The following is a 24,615-nucleotide window of genomic DNA, read 5'->3' as shown; positions in this document are numbered from 1 at the left end:
TATGCACATGCCCTCGAACCTTCTTGCTGTTTTCCATTTGCATGAAAAAAGCAAAACTGGTGCATTTTGAGGACTGAGAATCCACATTTCATGACCGAGAAGCCTCTTCACCCTCAATGAGTGTTTGTGTGGCGTGCAATGCCGAGTCACAGAATAATTGGTTCAATATTCCTTGATGGCATGGTGTCTACCGAATGGTATGTGAAGGTTTCAGAAGATGATTTCATCCGCATTATCCAAAGAACCCAGATTTTGATAAGATGTGGTTCATGCAAGATGGAGCTTGACACCATCGAAGCAGGAGAGTGTTTGATGTCCTGGAGGAGCACTTCGGGGACCACATTCTGGCTCTGGGGTACCCAGAGGCCATTGGCATGGGCCTTGATGGGCCACCATATTCTCCGTATATGAACACATGTGGCTCCTTTCTGTGAGGCTTTATGAAAGACAAGTTGTGCAGCAATAACCCCAGAACCATTGCTGAGCTGAAAACACCAATTCAGGAGGTGATCAACAGCACATATGTTCCAACACTTTGGCGGGTTGTGCAGAATTTTGCTATTCGTCTGCGCTACATCATCGCCAATGATGACAGGCATATTGAACATATCATAACCGAAATCTGAAGTGATGTTTACATGTTTAATAAAGTGTGTACAGGCCATAGTTTGTAACTAATTTACATTTCTTTTTTTTCATACTGTTCAATAATTGTCACACCATATCTACTGTATTAGTTCTTGTGGTTTTTATGATTATAATCTAATTTTTTTTATTTGTATCATGTAGACTGGTACACCAAATTCTGGATCATTCACTATTGCACCAGCAAATTTTCGCAACAGGAACAATTACCTGGTGACAGATGCACATTTTGGCTTTATACAGATCAACCTAACCAATCCTGAGATATATGCTGGTTCATCAATCTCACCGTAAGTAGTTTGTCTGATGCAGTATGATACTCTTTTTTACAGAATAATACAACAGGCAATGAGCAGCTAAATTCTACTTTTATAAATATACCTGGTGTATTTGTTATTTCTGACAAGGATATACAAAAATTTTCTCAAATTGAAACAGAAAAAAAGAAGGCATTAGTAATCTTACAGACTATACGGGGGTATGTGACAAGTATCTTCTCACCAGAAATTGGCAGATAATGCAGCTGTACACAACAGCCAAGAGGGATTATGCAAATTTTCACAGATGATTGCAATTATAATGTGTATCAGACATTGTTCAAAATCTAGCTTACTAACTAAGATGTAGTGGACAACTTGTTGATAAAAAATAACAGCTGATAGAGAGGAGACATTGTACATATCATCCTCTGTTCATGTTTTGTTTCCAAATTTGCCCTTCTTCTATTTCATTTCGTTTTTATTTGTCCCTGATATGTCTCACTTCATCATTCAACTGTCTTTTACACTTTGTAGCTCTGTTTGAAGTTTTAATGCCAGTTATTGCCTTAAATTGTGTGCAAGAGATAAAAAGCATGGAGATAAGATGCATTCTGAGCCTATTTTTTTGACAATTTTCACCAAGTTAAATAACCCACTTTAAGAATTTATGCAAGAAATGTAACATTTTGGGGTCTAATGACATTTTACCAAGGTCTTATTTAAGATTTCCCTCGTAATGAATTCTGCCAATTTTTGCAAGACTGTTGCTTATGACAGTCCAATTCATCATGTATATCTTAACTGATGGCAGGAGGATAATATTGGGCATGTGTAACGAGTTGTGGACCCCACCAGAGCATGGAAGTTCACAGTCCATTGCTAGATGGAGTGCATGCATGTCACATGGCTATACACAGCTAGCAGCAGCATGGATCAATCACCCAATGCTGCTAGTCGTATTGCAAACAGTGACATGGGGTTGTCAAAAGAAGAGCAAAGAGGTGTTGTTCATTTTATGACAGTGGAAGGAGTAGGAAGAAAGGACATTCATCGACAAATGTCACAAGTGTACGGTGAACACTGCACATTCATTGCAAGGATCAAGGCGTAGTACCAATGCTTCAGGGAAGGATGGGTGTCATTAGCCAATGATGCACAGTCTGGAGCACCACATTACATTACCAATGACATTATCCAGCTGGCGGATGCATTCATTATTGAGGACTGCTGAGAGACAGTGAAAGCCATAGCCCCCATGTTCAGACTGAGTGTTGGAAGTATTCACACCGTCATAAAGGAACAACTGCACATGCACAAAGTGTGTGCCTAATGGGTGCCCCACAGTTTTCAACCACACCAGGAAGCATGTCAAATGGTCCACTGTCTCGCTCATCTGCTGCTGCGCTACGCTTGGGAAGGGAATGTGTTCCTGGCATGAATGGTGGCTGGAGATGAGTCATGGTGTCATCACTTTGAACAAGAATCAAAACGACAAAGTCTCCAGTGGAACCATCCAGGGTCACCACCAGCAAAAAAAAAGCCAAGGCCATCCAGAGGAGAGCAGGAAAGGTTATGCTTACATTCTTCTTTGACCAAGATGGCCCCCTTCTGATTCACTTCCTGCAGCACAGGACAACAATGAATGCCCAGCGTTACTCACAAACCTTGACCACCCTTTGCCAAGTGATCAAATCAAAACGACCAGGTAATCTCACTCCTGGGGTCATTCTGCTCCACGACAATGCAAAGCCTCATGTATATATATATATTGTTTTTAAAATGTCCTTTGTTTGAAATTTCAAATTTTTGGTTAATATGTAATGTGAGCCCATATTTATTCAACACTGTAGGTCACATTACATATTCCACGTTAATTGTGATGGCTTATACACAAATAAGAATTGTCACTGAATAACAGATAAGCTGATGCATAAACTGGCCGATGTGAATTGAATTATGTAGATTTTGTTCCACTGTATATGCATTTGTCATTTTTTGTAGTGTAGTCATTGTCTGATGGCTAATTGTTTCAGTGTCATATGGAGTCGTCCTATTCCTCTTGGGTGGTACTTTGGTCCACAATGGGAAAGACAGTATGGTACAGACTGGCCTGCAAATATGTGTGATAATTGGTTAATGAATGATCGCTACTTGAAGAGCTTTGCAAATGACATCCCGCAATGTCCTTGTGATCTGGAGCATGCTCTTGTTGATAAGGGCCGCTTCATGCCAGACTACGACTGTGATAAGGATGCCAATCATAAGTGTTTCTACCATGAGGGTGCAGTACACTGTCTTCGATCAGGAATTCCAAGGTCTGTGTAAAATATTTCTATGTAATACAGAAGATAAGTGATCAGTGACTTTGATTAATGAATCAAGATTTTCAGACAGTGTGCGACTACATTTGGTCACATATAATTTATTTATACTGGAAAAATATTTGTAGATACACTTAGAATGAAACAAAGTGACTCTGAAAATGTAAATCACTAGTATGAAGATATTTTCAGAAATAAATACTAATCATGACAGTCCATACTAACAGCCTAAGAGATTATACATTTTTTTTCTTTTTTTTTAAGCAACCAGTTTTAATGGACATGGCCTAGCTTTAGCTGAGTGGACATTGTTCAGAAATGGAACAAAGTAGTTTCAATCAGATATCAATAAAAAGTATAATTACTTCTTCATATAAAACACATCTCAGTATAATGCTGCATACTCAACAATTCACTGCAGCTTAACAAATCATCTGGTTCAGTTGTGAATGAAAGCTTTGAGCAGTTACAGATAACTTCCAGATTATTTTCGTACAGAATCAAGTATCCACAATACAGTTGTTGGAATAATGTTGTCTGTATTCTCCACACACTCATCCATTCGATTTAAAAGTTTGTTAACTATTGTGTCAGTATACTAACAACATGTTGTCAAAAGACTCAAAGCAAAGTGGCTGATGGGAGTAAATCAAATGACATCAACAGGCATTGACTGGTTTCCATTTGAGAGTGAAGGTAGTTGGCAGACAACATTATGTTTAGTGTGTTTTTGCCTATGAAGGCAGAAGTGAGACACTGAGATGACCCACCTAATACAGAGTTTTATTTATCATTCCATTTTGAAGCTTTAGTTGTGTTTCCACATAAAAATAACTGGATTTCAGGTCCACCTATTATCCAAACATCAAACATGTAATGTGTTAATGCATAGCAGTAATGACACAAAAGTTGATGGTGAGTCATTAGAAGGACCAGGTACAGCCTCTTCACTCAATTTTGTAAATAATATTATCAGTCACTATGAGAAATACCTCACACGAATCAACACTAAATTCACAATGGATACTTATTGCTGTGGTGCACAGCACTGTTACGTAGCTAAGGTTTGCAATTAGTGTAAACATTCTGTAGCAACATGAAGTCAGCCGGCTTTCACTGATCACAGAGCAGCCAAGTTAAGGTGTGCAATCTATAGGGCTCTTTTTGTGTTACTGTATATTGGTGGCTTGCCATCTGCAATTAAATGATGTTGCTGTAAGTTTGGTTGGCTAGGTAAAAAATCAGTTTATCCATAAATTTAATTTAGTTTATGAAAATATTTCAAGACTGTATTTTTTGATTGCCTACAGTTAGTTTCAAAATATCCATTTGAAACTAATTGTAAGCAATCTCAAAATATAGACACAAATCATTTTTACACAACAAAATTGTGTTTATAGATAAAGGGATTTACTAACTCACCAACCAAACACACAGTAACTTCTTTTAGTAGTAGAAGAGAAGCTACTAATATACAGTAATGTAAAGAGAATTACAAATTACTTAGAATTACGAATGATTTAGGAATAAAGGAGACAACTCAATGGAAGGCAGAAGTGCTGTGTCGTTGATAGGTACACAAACAGAAGGTACAGAGCTTTGCTAGCTTTCAGAAGGAGCTTCCTTTTTCAAGCTTGTAGGAGAAACATGCTCTCAAACACATGACACTCACTCACAAGCACACACCTGTCTCCCTACATTGTGTTCAGTTGACATAACGATGACGCAGTGCTTTTGCCTCTCAGTGAGACATATCCATCATTCCTAAATAATTCATAATTCTCAGTCAGAACTTTCCACACATTAGTAACGTAAAGATAGTTGTACAGCACTCAACAGTACAAAATCAGAAATTCTCAGCCAGAACTTCCCACACATAGTTGTACAGAACTCAACAGTGTAGAAAAAAACAAAGCAATACCAAAAACTGAACAAAACTATTTTTATGCCCAATTTTGTTTGAATAATCATTACTTAAAACATTTTTATATTTTAAAGAACTGAATAAAAGTATCCATGGATATGGCACAAAGGTGCTGAAATGTGTTTGGCCATTTAAGAAAGCAGCTGTTTGTGTAGTAGGCAGACCTGAAATCCAGTAAGAACTCAGTGTTTTTGCTACCTTAACTCTGTAGCAACTGGAAATATGTCAATACCAGTTGATGGCATTCACTGTCTATCATACATACATTAATTCTTGTTCCATAGGTCATGAATACGACATATCATAATGATGTGGAACGTGTCACTTTTTTTTTTTTTTTTTTTACTACTTTATATCTAAGAATTCATCTATTGAGTAGGAGTTATCATTCAGGAATTCTTTTAATTTGCTTTTAAATGTTGGTTGGCTATCTGTCAGACTTTTAATACTATTTGGAAAATGACCAAAGATTTTTGTGGCAGCATAATTCACCCCTTTCTGAACCAAAGTGCGATTTAATCCAGACTAGTGAAGACCATCCTTTCTTTTAGTGTTGTTGCTATGCATTTCACTGTTATTTTTGAATTGGTATGGGTTATTAATGACAAATTTCATAAGTGAATGTATGTATTCCGAAGGTACTGTGAATATTCCGAGTTCCTTGAATAAATGTCTGCAAGGTGATCTTGGGTGGGCTCCAGCTATTATTCTGACTACACACTTTTGTGCAATGAATACTTTCTCTCTTAATGACAAATTGCCCCAAAATATGACGCCATATGAAAGCAGTGAATGAAAATAGGCATAATAGGCTAATTTACTGATATGTTTAGCATCAAAATCTGCAATAACCCTAACAGCATAACTAGCTGAACCTAACTGTTTCAGCAGATCAGCGATATGTTTCTTCCAATTCAATTTCTCATGAATGCACACACCCAGAAATTTTGAGTATTCTGCCTTGGTAACAGACATCTATTCATAGTCTATATTTATCAGTGATGTTATGCCATTTAGTGTATAGAATTGTATAAACTATGTTTTCTCAATATTTAGTGAGAGTCTATTTGAAGAGAACAACTGAATAATTTTCTGAAAGACATTGTTTACAATTTCCTCAGCTGATTCTTGCTTGTTGCGTGTGATTACTATGAGCAATAAGAACTAGCTTTGCATCTTCACCCAGATAGCACAGTAAGCCGGTTTCAAACTTGTTTCCAGATGTAAAGTTCAAGTATATAAGCTTGATCAAAGCTGGAATATTCAGGCCTGTTAGCTGGATTCAAGCTTGAAACAAACATCAAAGTTGGTAGAGTTCAAGCTATATTTCAAGCTTGACTTATCAAGTTTGGCTCCAGCTGTATCTACACATGTGGGATGCAGCCTGGTATTTACAGCTTGTTTTAAGCTATATAATTATTAATCTGAATTTATTGAACCTAATTAATTAAATAAATATCAGAATGGAAATGGTGTGAAAAAATTATCAAGACATTTATGTTTAAAATTTTTTATTTTTAAAGTGTTTAAAATTGTTTTATTTCAAAATTTAATTATTCTGACACCCCTCCGGCCCAGCTCACAGACCAGAGCAGGATCAAATTTTGCTGACTTCTGCTGGTGTAATGATCCTGTAACACATAAAAGAAAATGTTAGCTACACCTAAACATAACAAATGTAAAAAGTTGAAACTGATCAACCTAAATATGAAAAGTAATGTTACGCTTATTATGAATACGCTTAACTTTTGCCAAGCATGAGTCACAAGAAATTTTGTGTCCATCACCACAGAAAGAATTAACAGCTTCAACAAAATCTCTCAAGACTGATGGTGTAATAACAGACTGCAACTCTGATTTTACTGTTCCCCAACATTAAGACTTCTTTGACTTGAATTTTTTGAGCATGTTTACTTTGTGCAAGAGTGTCATACTAATGGAAAGAAATTTCATATTACCACAATTGAAGAGCAGTCAAAGTTATGTAAATATAAAAGACTGACACCTATGTGGTGACTGGTTCTTGATGTACTTTTTCCCGTTCACCATGTCATTACTATTTGTATTCACAAAGAAACGTTTCGCACTTCAAGATTATTCATTCATGGTGTGACACACGCGAGTACTTACAAGTAAACAAATGTAATAGGGCGATATATTCAAAAAGGTGAGATTTTAAAAATAACATTAAGTTTTAATTTATTGGTGCCACGTACAAGAGAGCTAGTTTAAAATGATCGCTTTTTGCTGAACAACTTGTAATATGTAGTCTTAGCTGGTAATCCATTTCACTTTCATCCAGGCTCAATTTTTCTACATAAAAGAATATGATATTTCTTTATGTTACGTAATAGTATTTAACATTTGTAATATTAACGTACCACTAGAGAAAAGTGCACCAACATACCTGTAATACACTATATATCCTCTTCAGAACCGGTGTAGCAGTAAGGCACGAGACGCCACACACTTACCGAACTATTTTCCAGTATAAAACAAACTCCACAACTGTCAACAATCATTAACGCGTGTCACAAAGGTAAAATGGCCGTAAACCTAGCAGAGTCAGTGCAAGGCTTATAAACGCTTGTGGCGCTTCCCGTGGGCATCTATGGAAGCTATGCTGCACGCGCATCTGCTGTACATCCTTCCAGGGAAATTACAGTTTATTTCAAGCTTTGGAAAATTATTTTAATTCAAGCTAAATTTTTACAGCTTGATGTAAACTGTGTAACAGGTTGATTTTTCAATCTTGAATTTTCAACTGAACCTAAACTCAATATCCACCCTGAAATAAGCTGTGTAACAGGTTGATTTTTCAATCTTGAATTTTCAACTGAACCTAAACTCAATATCCACCTTGAAATAAGCTTGAGTGATAGCTGGGTAGTGGCAAGTCGTTAACATATATTAAGAACAATAAGGAACACAAGACTGAACCTCAGATCAGATATTCCTATCAGCTATGCCCCTGAAAGTCTTCTTAGAGTCTAGTTATAAGTACATAATTGACCACTGCTTTCGCATAATGTCTAGAGTTAACATTTCATTGTTGCCATCACAGATACTTCTCCCCATGGCAATAACTGAAATAAACAGCAGCAGATGTTTTCTGCATGTTTTTCAATTGGGAGTCATCAGTGCTTATGAAATGTAAAGAAGGGCAAGGGACTCCTTAACTTTGTGTCCTTATTTCTGTGTCTTCCAATTATCTTGATTGTGTTCTTCAGCTGCATATTTTGTTTTCATTTTGTCCCAATTTACCTAGTACTTAGAGACATTTTCACAAATATTCTCATCTATATGTAGAAATCTAGGCTACATGTTTACACACTTGTCTTTTCTTTTCAAATGCAAACATAAAATTGACCTAGCACCTTGTTATCATCCTATGAATATGTATTAGTGCACTTTCTTTCTGTTCTCAACTCTCTGTAGTGTACAACATACGGACATTGCAGGAAATAATATCCTTTACCTCTCTTTAAGAGCATAAAGCATAAATCCCAGTTGATCCATATGACAGTTTAAGACTGCTGTATAATATTTTATCTCACAGCCTTAAGCCATCTTTACATGAGACATGAAAGGTAACAGAGATTGGATTGGAATGTCGATTTATTTGGTAGGGTGATTGATCAGTGCTAAGAAACAATAATGCAAGACATTATTGCCAATGTGATCTGAGACTGCTGTACTCTGTAGTGGCAGTTGTTGGTATCTAGCGTGTCAGCCATATAGAATTTTCTTGAAAATGTACAGGTACGAAGTAGGTGCATTAACTTCAGTAACAGTTCTCAAAATTGTGTGGAGATAATCTCAAAGAACATTGCTGAGGTGTCAATAGATTCAAAGGGACTTAACATACTGCAAAGAGGACATTAAAAATACTCCATGTTTCCTATTAGACAAAATCTCATTGATAACATATTTGAACAATCAAGCAGAGTTAAAAACATTTCAGAGGAGCTTCTGTCTGTGTGAGAACTTAATGGAAGATCTCCAAATTGAAAGGAACCAAGTTTCAAAATACATTATGTATGCATATGCCTCTAATGTCAACAAAATAGGTACTTCTTACTTCTTGCCTTCATACGTTCCCAAGTTTATCTCAGTTCTCATTGGTACGTCAGTAGTGAATATACACAAAGATATTGGCTGAAGAGGTTTACGTTTCCATCATGTGTTCCACACCTTATGTTTGGTATCATGTTAACCACCAGTATATCATTCCCTAACATTTTATTATAACAAATCACACCAAAAACAAAGCATCAAGACTTGATCATTTTTCATGTATGTGAATGATTTGTTCTGTAAAATTCAACATTCTGACATCACAGAACTTTTCCCACTTCATGCCCAAATTACCTTTCATGTTCTACACTTTATGGAAATGATATACATATGTTAATTGCTTGTTCTATAATCCTAGGGTTATCACTAATTATTCTTCCTCTTAAAGTTGGGAACCTCCTTATCTTGAACCACATACCTGAACCTTTTATTATTAGGCACTTTACCCATTTAGGCTATCCAGGCATGCCTTCAAGACCAGACTAAAATCTTCTGTATTTGCCAAAAATTAATTCTGTACATGACAACCAGAGTTTCTCCCAGGAAATAGCAACACTGGTGTCAAGGACTTCATAGAAGAACATAACTTATGCTTTAAAATTTGAATCTGTTCTATAAATGTGCTTGGATGACCTGAATGTTTTATGTTATCACTCACAATAGGTATAGATCCAGGTATGAATTCCTATTTTCATTTATCTCTGCATATTAATTAATTTTATTTTACTTTCATTACAACTATGAGTACCTATAATACATTGTTTCATCTCAACAGAGAGTGTTGCATCTTATCCACTTTATAACTGATTAATTCAATGTGACAATTATGATTGATCTCAACTGCCACATTTTTCGCTGCGAAATTGTCAGTGCAGATATTTCCGATAGAGAATAATGTAAGTATATCACTAATTTTCACTTCGTTTGTATAGTATGGGAGGATCAGAGCAACAATGCTGCTATGATAAGAAGGGATATCTGATGATGACGTATGACCAGCAGTGGGGCAGCCGTCCACGTCGATCTCATAACTTCGGGCAGCTCCCATGGAATGAACCTAATAAGGTATGCCACACTGTTTCCAAAATTAATTGTCTGTGACTCACTAATGAATCAATAATTTGTTGTAGTATCATGAAATAATTTTTCAGTAGCTGTTATACCTGAAACATGTTATATGGCTTAGTAAATTTAGATGTACTTAAAAAATTAATGACAGTAAGTATAAAGATATGGAAATGATGCAAGTTTTCCTTTAATGATTACATCTAGAGGGCTTGCTTCTTCACTTTACCTTCATTTATCCATGGATACATTTTCACAACAGAACAGCAAATACAGGAGTGATAAACTTACTGCATATAATTAAATATCAAACAGTATTTTGCACAGTATGAAAGTCTGCACTGAATATTAACATTGTGTAGGACACAAAATAAATAGCTGCTTATTATTTATTGAGGCAGGAACAATTATATTTGCACTCAAGAGACATATTTACAAAGAAACACATTTTGTTGTTGTGGTCATCTGCAGTCCAAAGACTGGTTTGATGCAGCTCTCTATCCTGCTTGATCCTGTGCAAGCCTCTTCATCTCCAAGTAACTATTGAAACCTACATCCTTCTGAGTCTGCTAACTGTATTCATTTATTGGACTTCCTTTATGATTTTTACCCCTGCACACTTCCCTTCAGTACTAAATTGCTGATCAATTGATGCCTGAGAATGAGTCCTGCCAACTGATCCCTTCTTCTAGTCAGGTTGTAAGCAAATTTCTCTTCTCCCAGATCTAATCAATACCTCCTCATTAGTTATGTGATCTACCCATCTAACCATCAGCATTCTTCTGTAGCATCACATTTCAAAAGTTTCTATTATCTAGTGTGAACTGTTTATCATCCATGTTTCACTTCCATACACATGTACACTCCATACAAATACTTTCAGGAAGGACTTTCTGACACTTAAATCTATACTCGATGTTAACAAATTTCTGTTCTCCAGAATTGCTTTTCTTGCAGTTGCTAGTCTTTATTTTTTATCATCCTTACTTTTGCATCATCAGTTATTTTGCTGCCCACAAAGCAAAACTCATCTGCTACTTTAAGTGTCTCATTTCCCAATCTAATTCCCTCAATATCACCTGATTTAATTTGACTACATTCCAATGTCCTCATTTTGCTTCAGTTGATTTCATCTTATATCTTCCTTTCAAGACACTGTCTATTCCACTCATCTACTCTTCCAAGTCCTTTGCTGTCTCTGACAGAATTGCAATGTCATCGGCAAATCTCGAAATTTTTATTTCTTCTCCCTGGACTTTAATTCCTATTCCAAATTTTTCTTACAAGTTGTAAATAGCCTTTCACTCTCTGTATTTTACCCCTGCCACCTTTAGAATTAGATGGAGAGTATCCCATTCAACACTGTTGAAAGCTTTTCTAAGTCTACAAATGCTATAAATGTAGGTTTGCCTTTCTTTAATCCATCTTCTAAGATAAGTCATAGGGTAAGTATTGCCTCATGTATTCCTACATTTCTCTGGAATCCAAACTGACCTTTCCTGAGGTCGACTTCTGCCAGTTTTTCCATTCTTCTGTGAAGGATTCGTGTTAGTATTTTGCAGCCATGACTTATCAAACTGATAGTTTAGTAATTTTCACACCTATCAGCACCTGCTTTCTTTGCAATTAATTCTATTCTTCTTGAAGTCTGAGGGTATTTTACCTGTCTTGTATGTCTTGCTCACCAGATGGAAGAGTTTTGTCATTCCAAGGCTAACAGTAGCTCTAATGGAATGTTGTCTGCTCCTGGGGCTTTGTTTTGACTTAATGTCTTTCAGTGCTTTGTAAATTTTTCATATTCATATCTTCATCCTCATTTCATCTAAGTTCTCTTCCATTTCCATAATACTGCCCTAAAGTACATCTCCCCTATATAGATCCTCTAATACTCTTTCCACCTTCCTGCTTTCCCTTCTTTGCTTAGGACTGGTTTTCCATCTGTACTCTTGATATTCATACAGATGGTTCTCTTTTTCTCCAGAGGTCTGTTTAATTTTCCTGTAGGCAGCATCTATGTAACCCCTTACATTTGTCCTGTAGCCATTCCTGCATAGCAATTTTGCACTTGCTGTTGCTCTCATTTATTAGATGTTTGTATTCCCTTTTGCCTGCCTCATTTATTGCATTTTTATACTTTCCCCTTTCGTCAATTCAATTCAATATCTCTTGTGTTATCCAAGGATTTCTACTAGCCCTCATCTTTTTACCTACTTGATCTTCTGCTCCCTTCAGTATTTCATCTCTCAAAGCTACCCATTATTCTTCTACTGTATTCCTTTCCCCTGTTCTTGTCAATCATTCCATAAGGCTCTCTCTAGAACTCTCTGAAATCCCTGGTTCTTTCAGCTTATCCAGGTCCAGTCCCTGTAAATTCCTCCCTTTTTGCAGTTTCTTCAGTTTTGATCTGCATTTCATAACCAATACATTGTGGTCAGAGTCCATATCTGCCCCTGGAAATGTCTTTTAATCCAAAACCTGTAAAGATTTTATAATTAAATTTTCTCTGAGACACTTAAGTCTCATCTTTATCTACGATTATTCTGGGTCTTCCTGCTTAGTAGGTAGAAATGCTGATCTTTACACCAATTTACAGCAATACAATGCTAACAATTTAGGGGGAAAAGAAGCTGCAGATGTTTGTGTTTGGGAGGAGGAGGGTGGGAGGGGCATTCAACTTGAGTAGTTCATTGTTAGTGGTCAGCACAGTTGGCCATAGTGCTGCAATGGTGTTATGGTCAGGGTTCGAGTCCTAGCCGTGGCACAAATTTTACGTCATTTCTTCAGCTTCCATCATTATTGTAATTCTAAACCCAGTTATAAAATCTCTGTCTTACCATTACATAATCAATCTCAAATCTTCCAGTGTCTCCAGGTCAATTCCACAGATACAGCCTTCTTTCATGACTCTTAAACCAAGTGTTAGCTATGCTTAAATTATGCTCTGTGCAAAATTCTACCAGGTAGGTTCCTCTTTTTTTCCTTTCCCCCAGTGCATGTTCACCTACTACTTTTCATTCTCTTCCTTTTCCTACTATCAAATTACTTTCCCCCCATGACTATTAAATTTTCATCTCCCTTGACTAGCTGAATAATTCATTTTATTTCATCATATATTTCCTCAATCTCCTTCTCATCTGCAGAGCTAGTTGTCATATAAACGTGTACTACTATGGGCTTCATGTCTATCTTGGCTACAGTAATGCGTTCACTAGGCTGTTCATAGTGGCTTATCTGCATTCCTATTTTCTTATTTTTTATTAAACCTACTCATACATTACCCCTAATTGAATTTGTATTTATAACCCTGCATTCACCAGACCAGACGTCCTATTTCTCCTGCTACCAAACTTCACTAATTCCCACTATATCTAACTTTAACCTATTCATTTCCCTTTTTAAATTTTCTAACATACCTACCTGATTAAGGGATCTGAATTTCCATGCTCTGATCCATATAATGCCACCTTTTTTCTCCTAATAATGACATCTTCCTTAGTGGTTCCCACCCAGAGATCCAAATGGGGAACTATTTTACTTCTCTAATATTTTACCCAAAATGATGCCATCATCATTTATACATATCAAAATGTATATTACATGACTATTTTTAGGTCGATCACTATTGATGGGGCTGTGAATCTTAATTTCAAATCTATTTTTTTTTTTTTAACTTTTGAAACTTTTTAACCAGTTGGACTGTGAAAGAAAGAGAAGGAAAAATTTTCAAACTTTGAATGAAAAAGACTAATTTCAAGAAAGATATCAGAAATAGCAGTGAACTAAGCCATTGTGTTTTAAATGAACTCTTAATGAACTGTATGCTGACAGGTTGAAGCCAGGTTGAAGCTAAAGCCAAGAGGGGAAAGAAGAGATTCATAGGCTGAGGAAGTACTGTCTACAAACACTCACATGAGTAAGAACTTTCGTGCATGCAGTGATGCTTTTTTAAAGAAACTATTTTAATGAAGAGTTTTTAAGGATCTTGTAATTCTTATACCACTTCCTTATACATTTGTCCCTTAATGCCTTTGTTGGAGGTAATACTCATAAAAGTCAGTTTCAACTGAACTGTGAGCTACACAGTCACAGAGAAAGAGATAAAAATAGTGTTTATGTAAACTGCACATCTTTGTCTAGGGTTCAGAGTGGATTTATGGAGTCTAATACAAAAGTGTTCAACAAGTTCCCATCCAATACAAAGAACTGGAATAGACATAAAAACCATTCCTAAGCAATGTAGATTTCTGCTGTGACTACATTGCAACTTGTGGCAGGAATTTGGAAATCCCAACCAGTTTGAAAGAAAATTAAAAACATACATCATGAGCCATTTTTATTTATTTATTTTATTTGATCTACAAATTTTCAGAATTTCTAGATTAAAAGTTTTGTAGCAAGTATTAATGTACTGTTAACAGTACTCTGTATTTAAAGATGGAGACAACTGTTATCTTTGAAAAATGCCAATATAATCAAGTAAATATTAACCTATCAGTAGCATATAAATAATCATTATATTGAAGTTAATTAATAACTCAAAATAATACTTCCAAAATAAACACAATAAACATTCCATATGAGACAAAATTTTTATGTAAAAATAATACATAATCTAAAAACAAAAAACACTGAGGGACTATATGTTATATCCACTAAACTAATTAAATGCTGCTTACAATGGGTAACAAAGCCATTGGCCTGTCTGATAAACTTATCTAGAGAAAAAGGAATATTTCCAATGTGCCCAAAAAAAGAGTAAAGTAATCCCTTAACATACAGGAGGCTGCACAAAAGGCCCAGGAAATTACAGATCTATAATAATTACATCTGTATTCTCTACAATAACAGAAACAATAATAAAAGACAGAATATTCTATTTTATACAAACATGCAATATTCTCAATGACGAACAAAATGGATTCATAAACGGCAATCTACCAAAACAGCAATAGCTGAATTCATAACACTTGTAACTAAAGCACTTGATGAACACAAGAAAGTCTATGGTATATTCCTGGACCTATCTAAAGCATTTGATTGTGTACATCCTGACATCCTATTATAAAAGCTTCATAGTTTTATAAGGGGAGAGCAGTGGACATCATTAAATCGTTTTTGGAAAATAGAAAACAGAGTGTAGAAATTAAGCAAAAAGTGAAAAATAATATTACAAACATCTTTTCAAATTTTGAAGTTGTGAAATTTGGAGTTCCTCAAGAATCCATCCTTGGTCCACTACTTTTCATTTTGTACGTTAATGATATGACCAAAACAGTACGTGATAGTGTAGTCATGTATGAAGATGACACTTCATTTGTTGTTACCAGTTGTACAACAGATTACCTGTAAGAGAAGGCTTCACTAAATATGAAAAGTGGAAACAATTATTTCAGGGAAAACAATCTCTTTATAAATGGAAACAAAGCAACATATATTCAGATACGTACAAGCAAAAAACACACTTTGGATGACATCACAGTCAGGCTTGGAGACCTAGAACTAAAGGAGACAGACAGCTATAAATTTCTAGTTGTAACAGTGGATAGATTTATGACATGGAAGAATCACATAAATAACATGTGCAGCAAATTAGATTCAAGCATATTTCTGATGAGAAAAATGTCAAAGTCAGTAAACAGACACACTCTGCAAACAATGTGCTATGGACTAGTCCATTCACACCTCTCATATGGCATCCTGGCTTGGAGAAATGCTGCAAATATACACACACGAAGGGTATTAAGATTACAAAACAGAGACTTAGTTTTGATAAGGAACACATATCTATAAATGCACCACTTGGATGGAAAATATGTTTGAAGATCAGCTCACTTACAATCCTCCCACTTCATGATACACGCACAATGGAGACTGTGAGCTCTGACCATTGAGCTCTATTGGAGTGCACCTCACCTCATGGACAATATTTCAAGTTATTTTTGTTGGTTTTTCTTCTGTGTGGCAAAGGACCTCCTCTTCAAAGCTGAGAGCATGGTGTGTTCATGGAACACCTCAGTCAGCCCTCCTAGATGTGAACATAGCTGTTGCTTAGAACCATTGTTGTTGTCAGATGCAAATTCTATGTGATGTTATAATTACAACAGGGACTGATGACTATGATGATGAAGTGGGAGATTTGAAAGTGATTCAACTTTCAAATTTATTTTATATCTAAATGGTACATATTCTGGACATGGGTTCCTTATCTACTAAGTTCCTTCTGCAACACATCAAAGCCTGTAATAGGAATTATGAAACACTCTTTACAGTGTAACTGAGGAGTCAGTAACTTCTTCAAAGCATCAGCTTTCTTTTTAATTGATTAAACTGAAATGACATAATCATGAACAGCAATAAATAGATTCCGTTGTCTTCTGTTAATGTATATCCTTAATCATTTCAAATCCTTCAAGATTATTGTTCTTGATGGGATCTACAGAACACCATGAATGAAAAAATAGACAGTCTCTCTCACTATTACTAGCATCTCCCTCCACACCAGTAGTCATACATATAGTCTGTTTGCTGCTTAGCACTTCGTTTATCAGTTCAAAATGATTACAGACCCAAGAAATTGTTTCTACGCACTATCGATAAGTTCATTCAATGCTTATCTGTTTATAGCTGTTTCATTTAATTGTACTATTTCCAATACAGTATGTGGAAATAGCTTCATCAGTTTTTGTGAGATATCATTCATTTTTCACACAACTTGCAACTATTTGAAATATGGAATGTATGAAAAAAATGGATAAAAAAGAAAGAAAAAGGACAGATAATACACAATCCTTGACTTAGAGATTAGTCTTTAGTAACTATTCAAGAAACACCTGGTGCTATCTTCTTTATTTGAAGATCTGGGCATTAGATTTTAACAATATATGACCAACGTAAGTTTTGACTGTAACCAGATATACTATATGCTTGAAAATGGCTACACAGCCAAAACTGTAGAGCAGCAAAAAAGATAATTGCGTATTTTAATCTAAATAATGAGAGATAGTGTAGCACATTACTGTCATTTAGAAAATTTGTTTTTGCTGTGGATCCTGTTGCATCCTGGGAAAAAATTATAATTAATAAGGGTGTTCAAAAAGTCTCTCTGCAGTGCTGTATGATTGTTAGCTGCACATGCCATATGCTGTAGTGAATATACCAAAATGAAACTTAGTGAAATACAAGTTATTAATTTGTTGAATAATCATTTTTACATACAAATTTTTACATTAAATGTTGAACGTGTCCCCCCTGTTGTTGAATAGACAATTCAATTTGTTTAATCATGTTTCCAAACACAAGCTGTAACATTTCTTCTGTGACAGAAGCAGTGAAAGTGGTTATTTCAGTTTTCAATTCATCATTAGATTTTGGACGGTTTTTATAGACAGCTGCTTTTGCTGCACTCCAGAAGAAAAGGTCATGTGGTGTTAGGTCAGGCGATCATGGAGGCTAAAGTCCCTGTGAAATTATGCGATCACCAAAAACATCAGCAAGCAGTGACATTGAAACACGAGCTGTATGCGCAGTTGCACGATCTTTTGAAAATAACCATTCAGTATTTCACTTAACACAAGTTCTCCTATGAATGGGTACAGAATATCCACTTGAAGGGAAGTGACCTAGGCAGGCGATCAATCATACGGCAAGCGCGGTTAACAGTCATATGGCACTGCGGAGAGACTTTTTGAACACCCCATATTAGGTGGTTATAATTAAACTTTCCTTATTTAACACATATAACATGGAAACTAATTACCATATGAGTAATAAACTTGGTAAAATTTTAATGCCAAGGACATGGGAAGAGAAATAATGCAGAATCAGTTCAATTTAAATACTTTTAATCTGCTGCTACAGTGCATTATACCATTACATACTGGTACCATTACCACTACAAAAGGTGCCCAGTATGGCACCCATCAGTTTTCAGGAGAGTCTGAAAGTGCAGGATTGCATTCTGCACAGCAGAACAAAGCATGTCCATAGGTATGCTGGCTACCTCTCTTGATATGCTGCACTTCAGATCAGCACTTACGTGAATGTTCATCTGGTAAACCCTGTCCTCCAGAAATCACAGGGAGTGGTCAGGTGATCATGCTGGTCAAGCATTCAGAAACAATTGGCTGAGAATTTGATCATTTCCAAATGTGTTTCTGAGATGCAGGTGAACATCATGAGCAATGCATGAAATGCAATGCATCTTGTATGTTGGCGAAGAATATCACAGTAATGCTGGCCAGCCACACTGCACTGGTTGAGTGCCAACCTGTTCAAAAAAGAATGGGCCAATGATGAAGGTAGCCGTGAAGCTACAGCATACGGTGACATGTTCACCATACAGAGGAACTTCATGCACTGTCACTGGAGGTGAAGATATCCACACTCAGCAATTCTGTGTGTTCACCTCACCCATCAGAGAAAAATGAGCTTCATCTGTCCATAGGGTGGTCCAGGGCCAGCCCTTGTCAACTTCAATCCTTGTGAGAAAGTAGAGAGCGAAGTCAACATGTCGTTGGGTGTCCTGTGGTGCAAGCTGCTGTGCAATATGGATCTTTTTTGGATACCATTTGAGAATGGTTTGATGAACCTTCCAGACAGTGGACCATGAGATGTTCATCTGTCGTGACACAGCAAGTGCACTGACTGTTGATCGGGAATTGCATGCGGTGTTGTCTGTCATAGCAACAGCGATTTTATCAACAACCTGTGGTGCAACTGATTGTTGGCTTCTTCCCGGAGCGATGCCCAGTTCTCCAGTTGATTCAAACTTCTTCATCATGCTCCATACAGCAGTTGGAGAAAGAGGACCCTTCCATAATCCTTTCAGCTGATGATATTCTAGAAGTGCAGTTGCAGCATTACTGTTGTTTTGATAATAGAACTTGGCCAGTAATGTCCTGCTCCTTTTGTCCAAGCTCAAATTGACACATCAACAAGTGCACTTGAACTGGTCAGGTGTGTGAGACTATGAATTGCAATGATGAATCATGGCACCTGGTGGCCATAGTGGAAACTATATGGTGGCACTGTGACACATGGAAATAATGTGCTCCATACTCTGGACATTAATGCTACCAAGTTTGGCGCCTGTGTGGTAATTAGTTTCCTTGTTATCATTTGTTAAACAGGGAAAGTTTAATTATAACCACCCAGTACTATAAAGCTACAAGGCCTACACCCATAGCACTATTTTCTGAAATACATCTGTTGTATAAGAAGTGAAGTTCAGAAAGCTGTCAACGACTATAGCACTGACTTTTTAAAAAATTTTTTCAGGTCCCCACTCTCTCGCAGTGGTTTCATGACATGATTCCATATTACTTCTGTTGCCACTGGCAGGATATTCAAGCTGTTGGTTGTGAAACATATCGATATGAAAGACGCCCAACACAGGATTGTATAGGCTACCAAGCACCTGCCGTAGGTATGTGTAAGCAGTAATATACTCATTACTTTACTTTCTCATTTTATTGAGAATAGTGGCTCTCCTAATCTCATTATAGGATGACTTTTCCATTCTCTTCAGCACCTGTACACACAAAATTTATTTTTCATAGTCCCTGTTGCCACAATAATTGTATGGTATGAGTGAAACATTGTAACTGGATATTAATTTAACTTTACTGTGCTGTGCTGGGTTGGAATGTTTGTTCTGTGTGCATTTTGTTAGTTGACACCAAGTCTGGTTGCCAAAAATTTGTTAAGAACCAATCATTCAATCCAGCAGAGTAGTCAAGGAGAATTGGAATTACATATTTACTGGGGAAGCCTCTAATCACATTGTCACCAGAAAAATCTGTGTTTTTGTATTTAATTGGATGCTCAGCTATGCAACTGAGGGTAACATCAGGCATATCTACAGGAATGCTCTTCAGACAAATATGAAGATTGTGTCGCTGTAACCAGCAAACTGTCAGTCCAATCCTTGCAATTTTCACTGGGTGTATTTTAAAGTCATGGCCATACCGAAGGGGTATTGAGGTGAGACATGCCATCACCAATATCACAGGCAGAGATGGGATGCAAAAACAGATGGAGAGAGAGAGAGGGAAAGAGAGAGAGAGAGAGCGCTAAAGAATTATGTTACCTGGAAGAGGTATGCAGGTTCTCCTACCATTCATATGTCTTTCTTCTGCCTCTGAGAAAAAGCCTTTTCCTCAGCCCAGTGCAGGAAAAGCATGCTGACATCACAGTGTCATTTCTTCCAAGTAGCATATTTAAGAAATGACTGCTACCAAAGAGACATCTATCGCTAACATGGTATACTATGAAACAGTGAATTTGGTTTGCAACATTACCAGTAGTTAGCAGTAAATACTGCTGCTTGCAGTTCAGTAGAGGGTGAGTGCACAACCTTTTAAATGGCTCATCTGCACAGGGGTTTATTAGGGTGGCATATGAGATCTATCAGTGAAATACAGATATGTAAGAGTAAACTGAGCAATGAAATTGAGAATTAAGGATATTAATGTGTGTTTAGCACATATTAGATTTATATCGTTGCTTTATTCATAGAAGCTTGCTTAGTTGTGAATGATTGTCCTGCGTGCAATGGTCCAATTGAACCTGTAAACAGTTTTAGCACTGCAGTGGCAGGCAATAAACAGCTCACGACATCACAGTCACCATAATTCCACTATGTTCATAGCTCAGAAACTTATAAATTGAAATCATTTGTCTGGAGTTCAAAGTTCTGCATGTCTTCTCCAGTGCTTCAGTTCATTCCCCAAATTCAGATTCTACAGTCTCCTCTTTATTTCCCAGTTCATTGTCTACATCCTCTATTTGTTTGCTGACCATTTCCACAGTTTTTTCATGAGTTTGTAGTTTATTTTCAAGTTTTTTAATCTATTCTCCACGTCTCAGGCTTTTGATTTACTGTGCTTATTTTATCTCCAAGTTCACCTTTTAAGCTGCCAATCTCAGATTTTATACTTCATCTAGATCAGATTTTACATTTTCCAATTTTGAATCTAAACTTTCAACTAATTTGTCACTCAGTGCATTCAGTAATTGAGTGAGTTCACTTCCTGGCACCCAACCGTGCTCCTTTGGGGTACCAGGACTACTACCATCTCTACTAATATCCTCTGATCCGTATTCACTTGAAAGGTTCTGCATCTTATCAGCCATGGCTGATGACTAGCAACACTAGATATAGAATTCAGCTGATACTTATACTTAACTTGCGGCTGCTACAATGTCAATTATTACTTCCCTCTTTTGCAACACATGGAGTGGGCGACAGCACAGCATAGAGACTCAGGCTACAGCATAGCTTGGTCACAGTGCAAGCATATGTGTGGACCAGGCAATGGTGTGGAGACAGCCGGGTGATAGCATGGAGATGGCTGGGCAATGGTGAGGAGACGGCTGGGCAATGGCATGGAGACTGCTGGACAACAGGGTGGATACGGTCACAGCACGTATATACCATATTTACTCGAGTCTAAGCCACACTCGAATCTAAGCTGCACCTGAAAAATGAGACTCTAAATCAAGTAAAAAAAATTTCCCGAATCTAAGCCGTACCTGAAATTTGACTCCAAATTCAAGGGGAGAGAAAAGTTTTAGGCTGCATCTCCAACGAAACAAAGTTGGTCCACTGTAATATGAGACAATTTAGGTCGAATGAATGACGATACAGCTACAGTAGTTTGGTTCGAGTCATAAGCTTAGCAGTTAAGCTTTACCAGGTAGCCATTGCTATGCGTCAGGCGCTCCGTCCGTATTTATACAGGTACCCTTCCTTTTTCATGTGCTTTGTCTGGTTTGAATCGATTGCTTATTTTGCTTTGATCTGATAATTGCCGTTTTCTTTGTTATAGGTGTTTATGTCACTCTAAGCTGAAAATGCATTACTGTACTGTGTCATGCATTGTTTGTCGTACTCTGATACTGCGTGTTTATGGCCTGTCGCCGATCGCAGCATGGCTTGCTTTTGTGCGCGCTACCGCCGCTCACAAAAAAAAAAAAAAAAAAAGAGAGAGAGAGAGAGGAATCGTCTCATTAGCGAAACAATGTCAGGAGACTGCTACTTGTTGTTACTTACACTGCTGCTTTCTTTGATAATGATCAACAAGAACCAAATAATAGACTGCGTATGATAGAAGATGTTCTGAACAAGAGTTTAGCGAAAATTTTTCTCCGTTTGAAAATCTTTGCAGGCGCCTCTTTAGTACATTACATTCTGCACAGAAATTAAAGTCATCTTAGATTTAAAAATCTAGTCAATTGCCTCGCTTCATTTCTGACTGTATCACTGTTTAGCATAAGAATAATACGAATATGTGGATGGATATGTGTGTGTGTGTGTGCGCGAGTGTATACCCGTCCGTTTTTCCCCCCTAAGGTAAGTCTTTCCGCTCCCGGGACTGGAATGACTCCTTACCCTCTCCCTTAAAACCCACATCCTTTCGTCTTTCCCTCTCCTTCCCTCTTTCCTGATGAGGCAACAGTTTGTTGCGAAAGCTTGAATTTTGTGTGTATGTTTGTGTTTGTTTGTGTGTCTGTCGACCTGCCAGCACTTTCATTTGGTAAGTCACATCATCTTTGTTTTTAGGTATATAAACATGACATGATATGTATATTCTTCCGCGTTTGCTGTTGTCTCACTCTAGTTTTGTGGTTTATTACGCAGACAGGATTTAAATGAGATAGCAGCAAACACGAAACAATACATGGCAAAATGTTTATATTCGTATTATTCTTATGGTGACGAGAATACTGCATGTGATTCACAATTTATAAAAGTTCCTACTAGCAACCATCTCTTCTCACAGATAGGAAAAAAATCAGAACGTAGAGTTGGCCATATTGACAAACATCCTAAACATTCTTGCCAGTCGGGTTTTCGTAGTACATTGAAATGCTGCTACATTCGAAGATGAACAATACGGAATTTGTATTTACTTCGTTGGATAATGTATGAAAATGCAGTGGTCGAAACTCAGCGCGGAGAAAAAAAGCTTGTCTTCGACCTTTTTTTTTTTTTTTTTTAATTTATTTACTGACGCAGAGGTTTTGGCGCCAGTGTTTATGTTTGTGCCCACAAAGCATGCCTGTGTAGTGCTACATATATTCGACGGCAGAACTAAGTTGTGGCGGCACCCACCGACATTTTTAAGAACTTCCGCTTGCTTTGCACTCAATTCTAAGCCGCAGGTGGTTTTTTGGATTACAAAAACCAGAAAAAAAGTGCGGCTTAGATTCGAGTAAATATGGTATGTGTGTGTGTGTGTGTGTGATTGTGCGTGTGTGTGCTTGCGGCACAGCAAGTGAGAACAGACACACTCACCGACGCCAGTAAGGTCAGTGACATCTCTCTACAACTGCCACATGGACTGGCGACAGCGAGAGCACGACAGCCCTGCAAAATTCACACAGACCAGCGGTGTCCCAAATTTGTGAAAGATTGTTGCACAATATATTGTCGCATGAACTCTTACGCTGCCACCTACTGTTACATTAATAGTCATATATGCACAATGACTGCACTGCCCGAGTGTTACTGTTATGCACTGTGTACAGCTCTGAGCTCCCACACTAACTGTTCGCAGGCCTATACATTTCCTGGGACACTCGATCTCAAAATATTTATTAAGTGGAAAGGAACAGTCCAATCCTGGACAAGCCTACCCAATTGCAATGTTACCAAGGGTTAGCGGTAACTATTGCTACTTACAATCCAGCAGAGAGCAAGTTCACAACCTGTTACATGGCTTGTCTGCACAGAGGTTTTGTTGCAGACCATTGCTTTATGTCCTTACGTAAACAATTATTAGGATGTCCTATGAGGTCAGTCAGTGAAATACAGATATGTAAGAGTAAACTGAGCAATGTCTGCAGCTCATGGTCTCGCGGTAGCGTTCTTGCTTCCAGAGCATGGGGTCCCAGGTTTGATTCCCAGCAGAGTCAGGGATTTTCACCTGCCCCAAGATGACTGGGTGATCATCATCATCATCGTCATCATCATCATCATCATTCATCCCCATTATGGTCAGAGGAAGGCAACGTAAAACCGTCTCCATTAGGACCTTGCCTAGTACAGCGGTGCGGGTCTCCCGCATCGTTCCCCTACTCTCTGTCAAGTAGCATGGGTCTTCATTTCCAAATTGAGCAATGAAGTTGAGAATTAAGGATGTTAGTGTATGTTTAGCACACTTTGCTTTATTCATAGAAACTTGCTTAGCTATGAATGATGGTCCTACACATAATGGCCTAATCGAATCTGTAAATAGTTTTAGCACTGCAGTGGCAAGCAATGAACAGTTCACTTCATCACAGTCACTATAATTCCACTCTGTTCACATTTCACAAACTT

At 37.3% G+C, this 24,615-nt stretch overlaps 1 protein-coding gene across 1 annotated transcript in view; it reads left to right on the top strand.

The window, feature by feature from the left end:
- LOC126095180 (protein mesh) overlaps window positions 1-24,615 on the top strand; it is a 267,125-nt gene that overhangs the window by 111,963 nt on the left and 130,547 nt on the right. The window contains exons 9-12 of the mRNA XM_049909911.1: window positions 790-935; window positions 2,939-3,220; window positions 10,160-10,292; window positions 19,569-19,716. Coding sequence (XP_049765868.1) covers window positions 790-935; window positions 2,939-3,220; window positions 10,160-10,292; window positions 19,569-19,716 — 709 coding nt within the window. The remainder of the gene's footprint in view (window positions 1-789; window positions 936-2,938; window positions 3,221-10,159; window positions 10,293-19,568; window positions 19,717-24,615) is intronic.

The sequence above is a fragment of the Schistocerca cancellata genome, chromosome 8 (genome assembly GCF_023864275.1).
Source record: "Schistocerca cancellata isolate TAMUIC-IGC-003103 chromosome 8, iqSchCanc2.1, whole genome shotgun sequence".
In the NCBI taxonomy this organism is placed as follows: Eukaryota; Metazoa; Arthropoda; class Insecta; order Orthoptera; family Acrididae; genus Schistocerca; species Schistocerca cancellata.
This window is presented reverse-complemented; position numbering and strand designations above follow the sequence as displayed.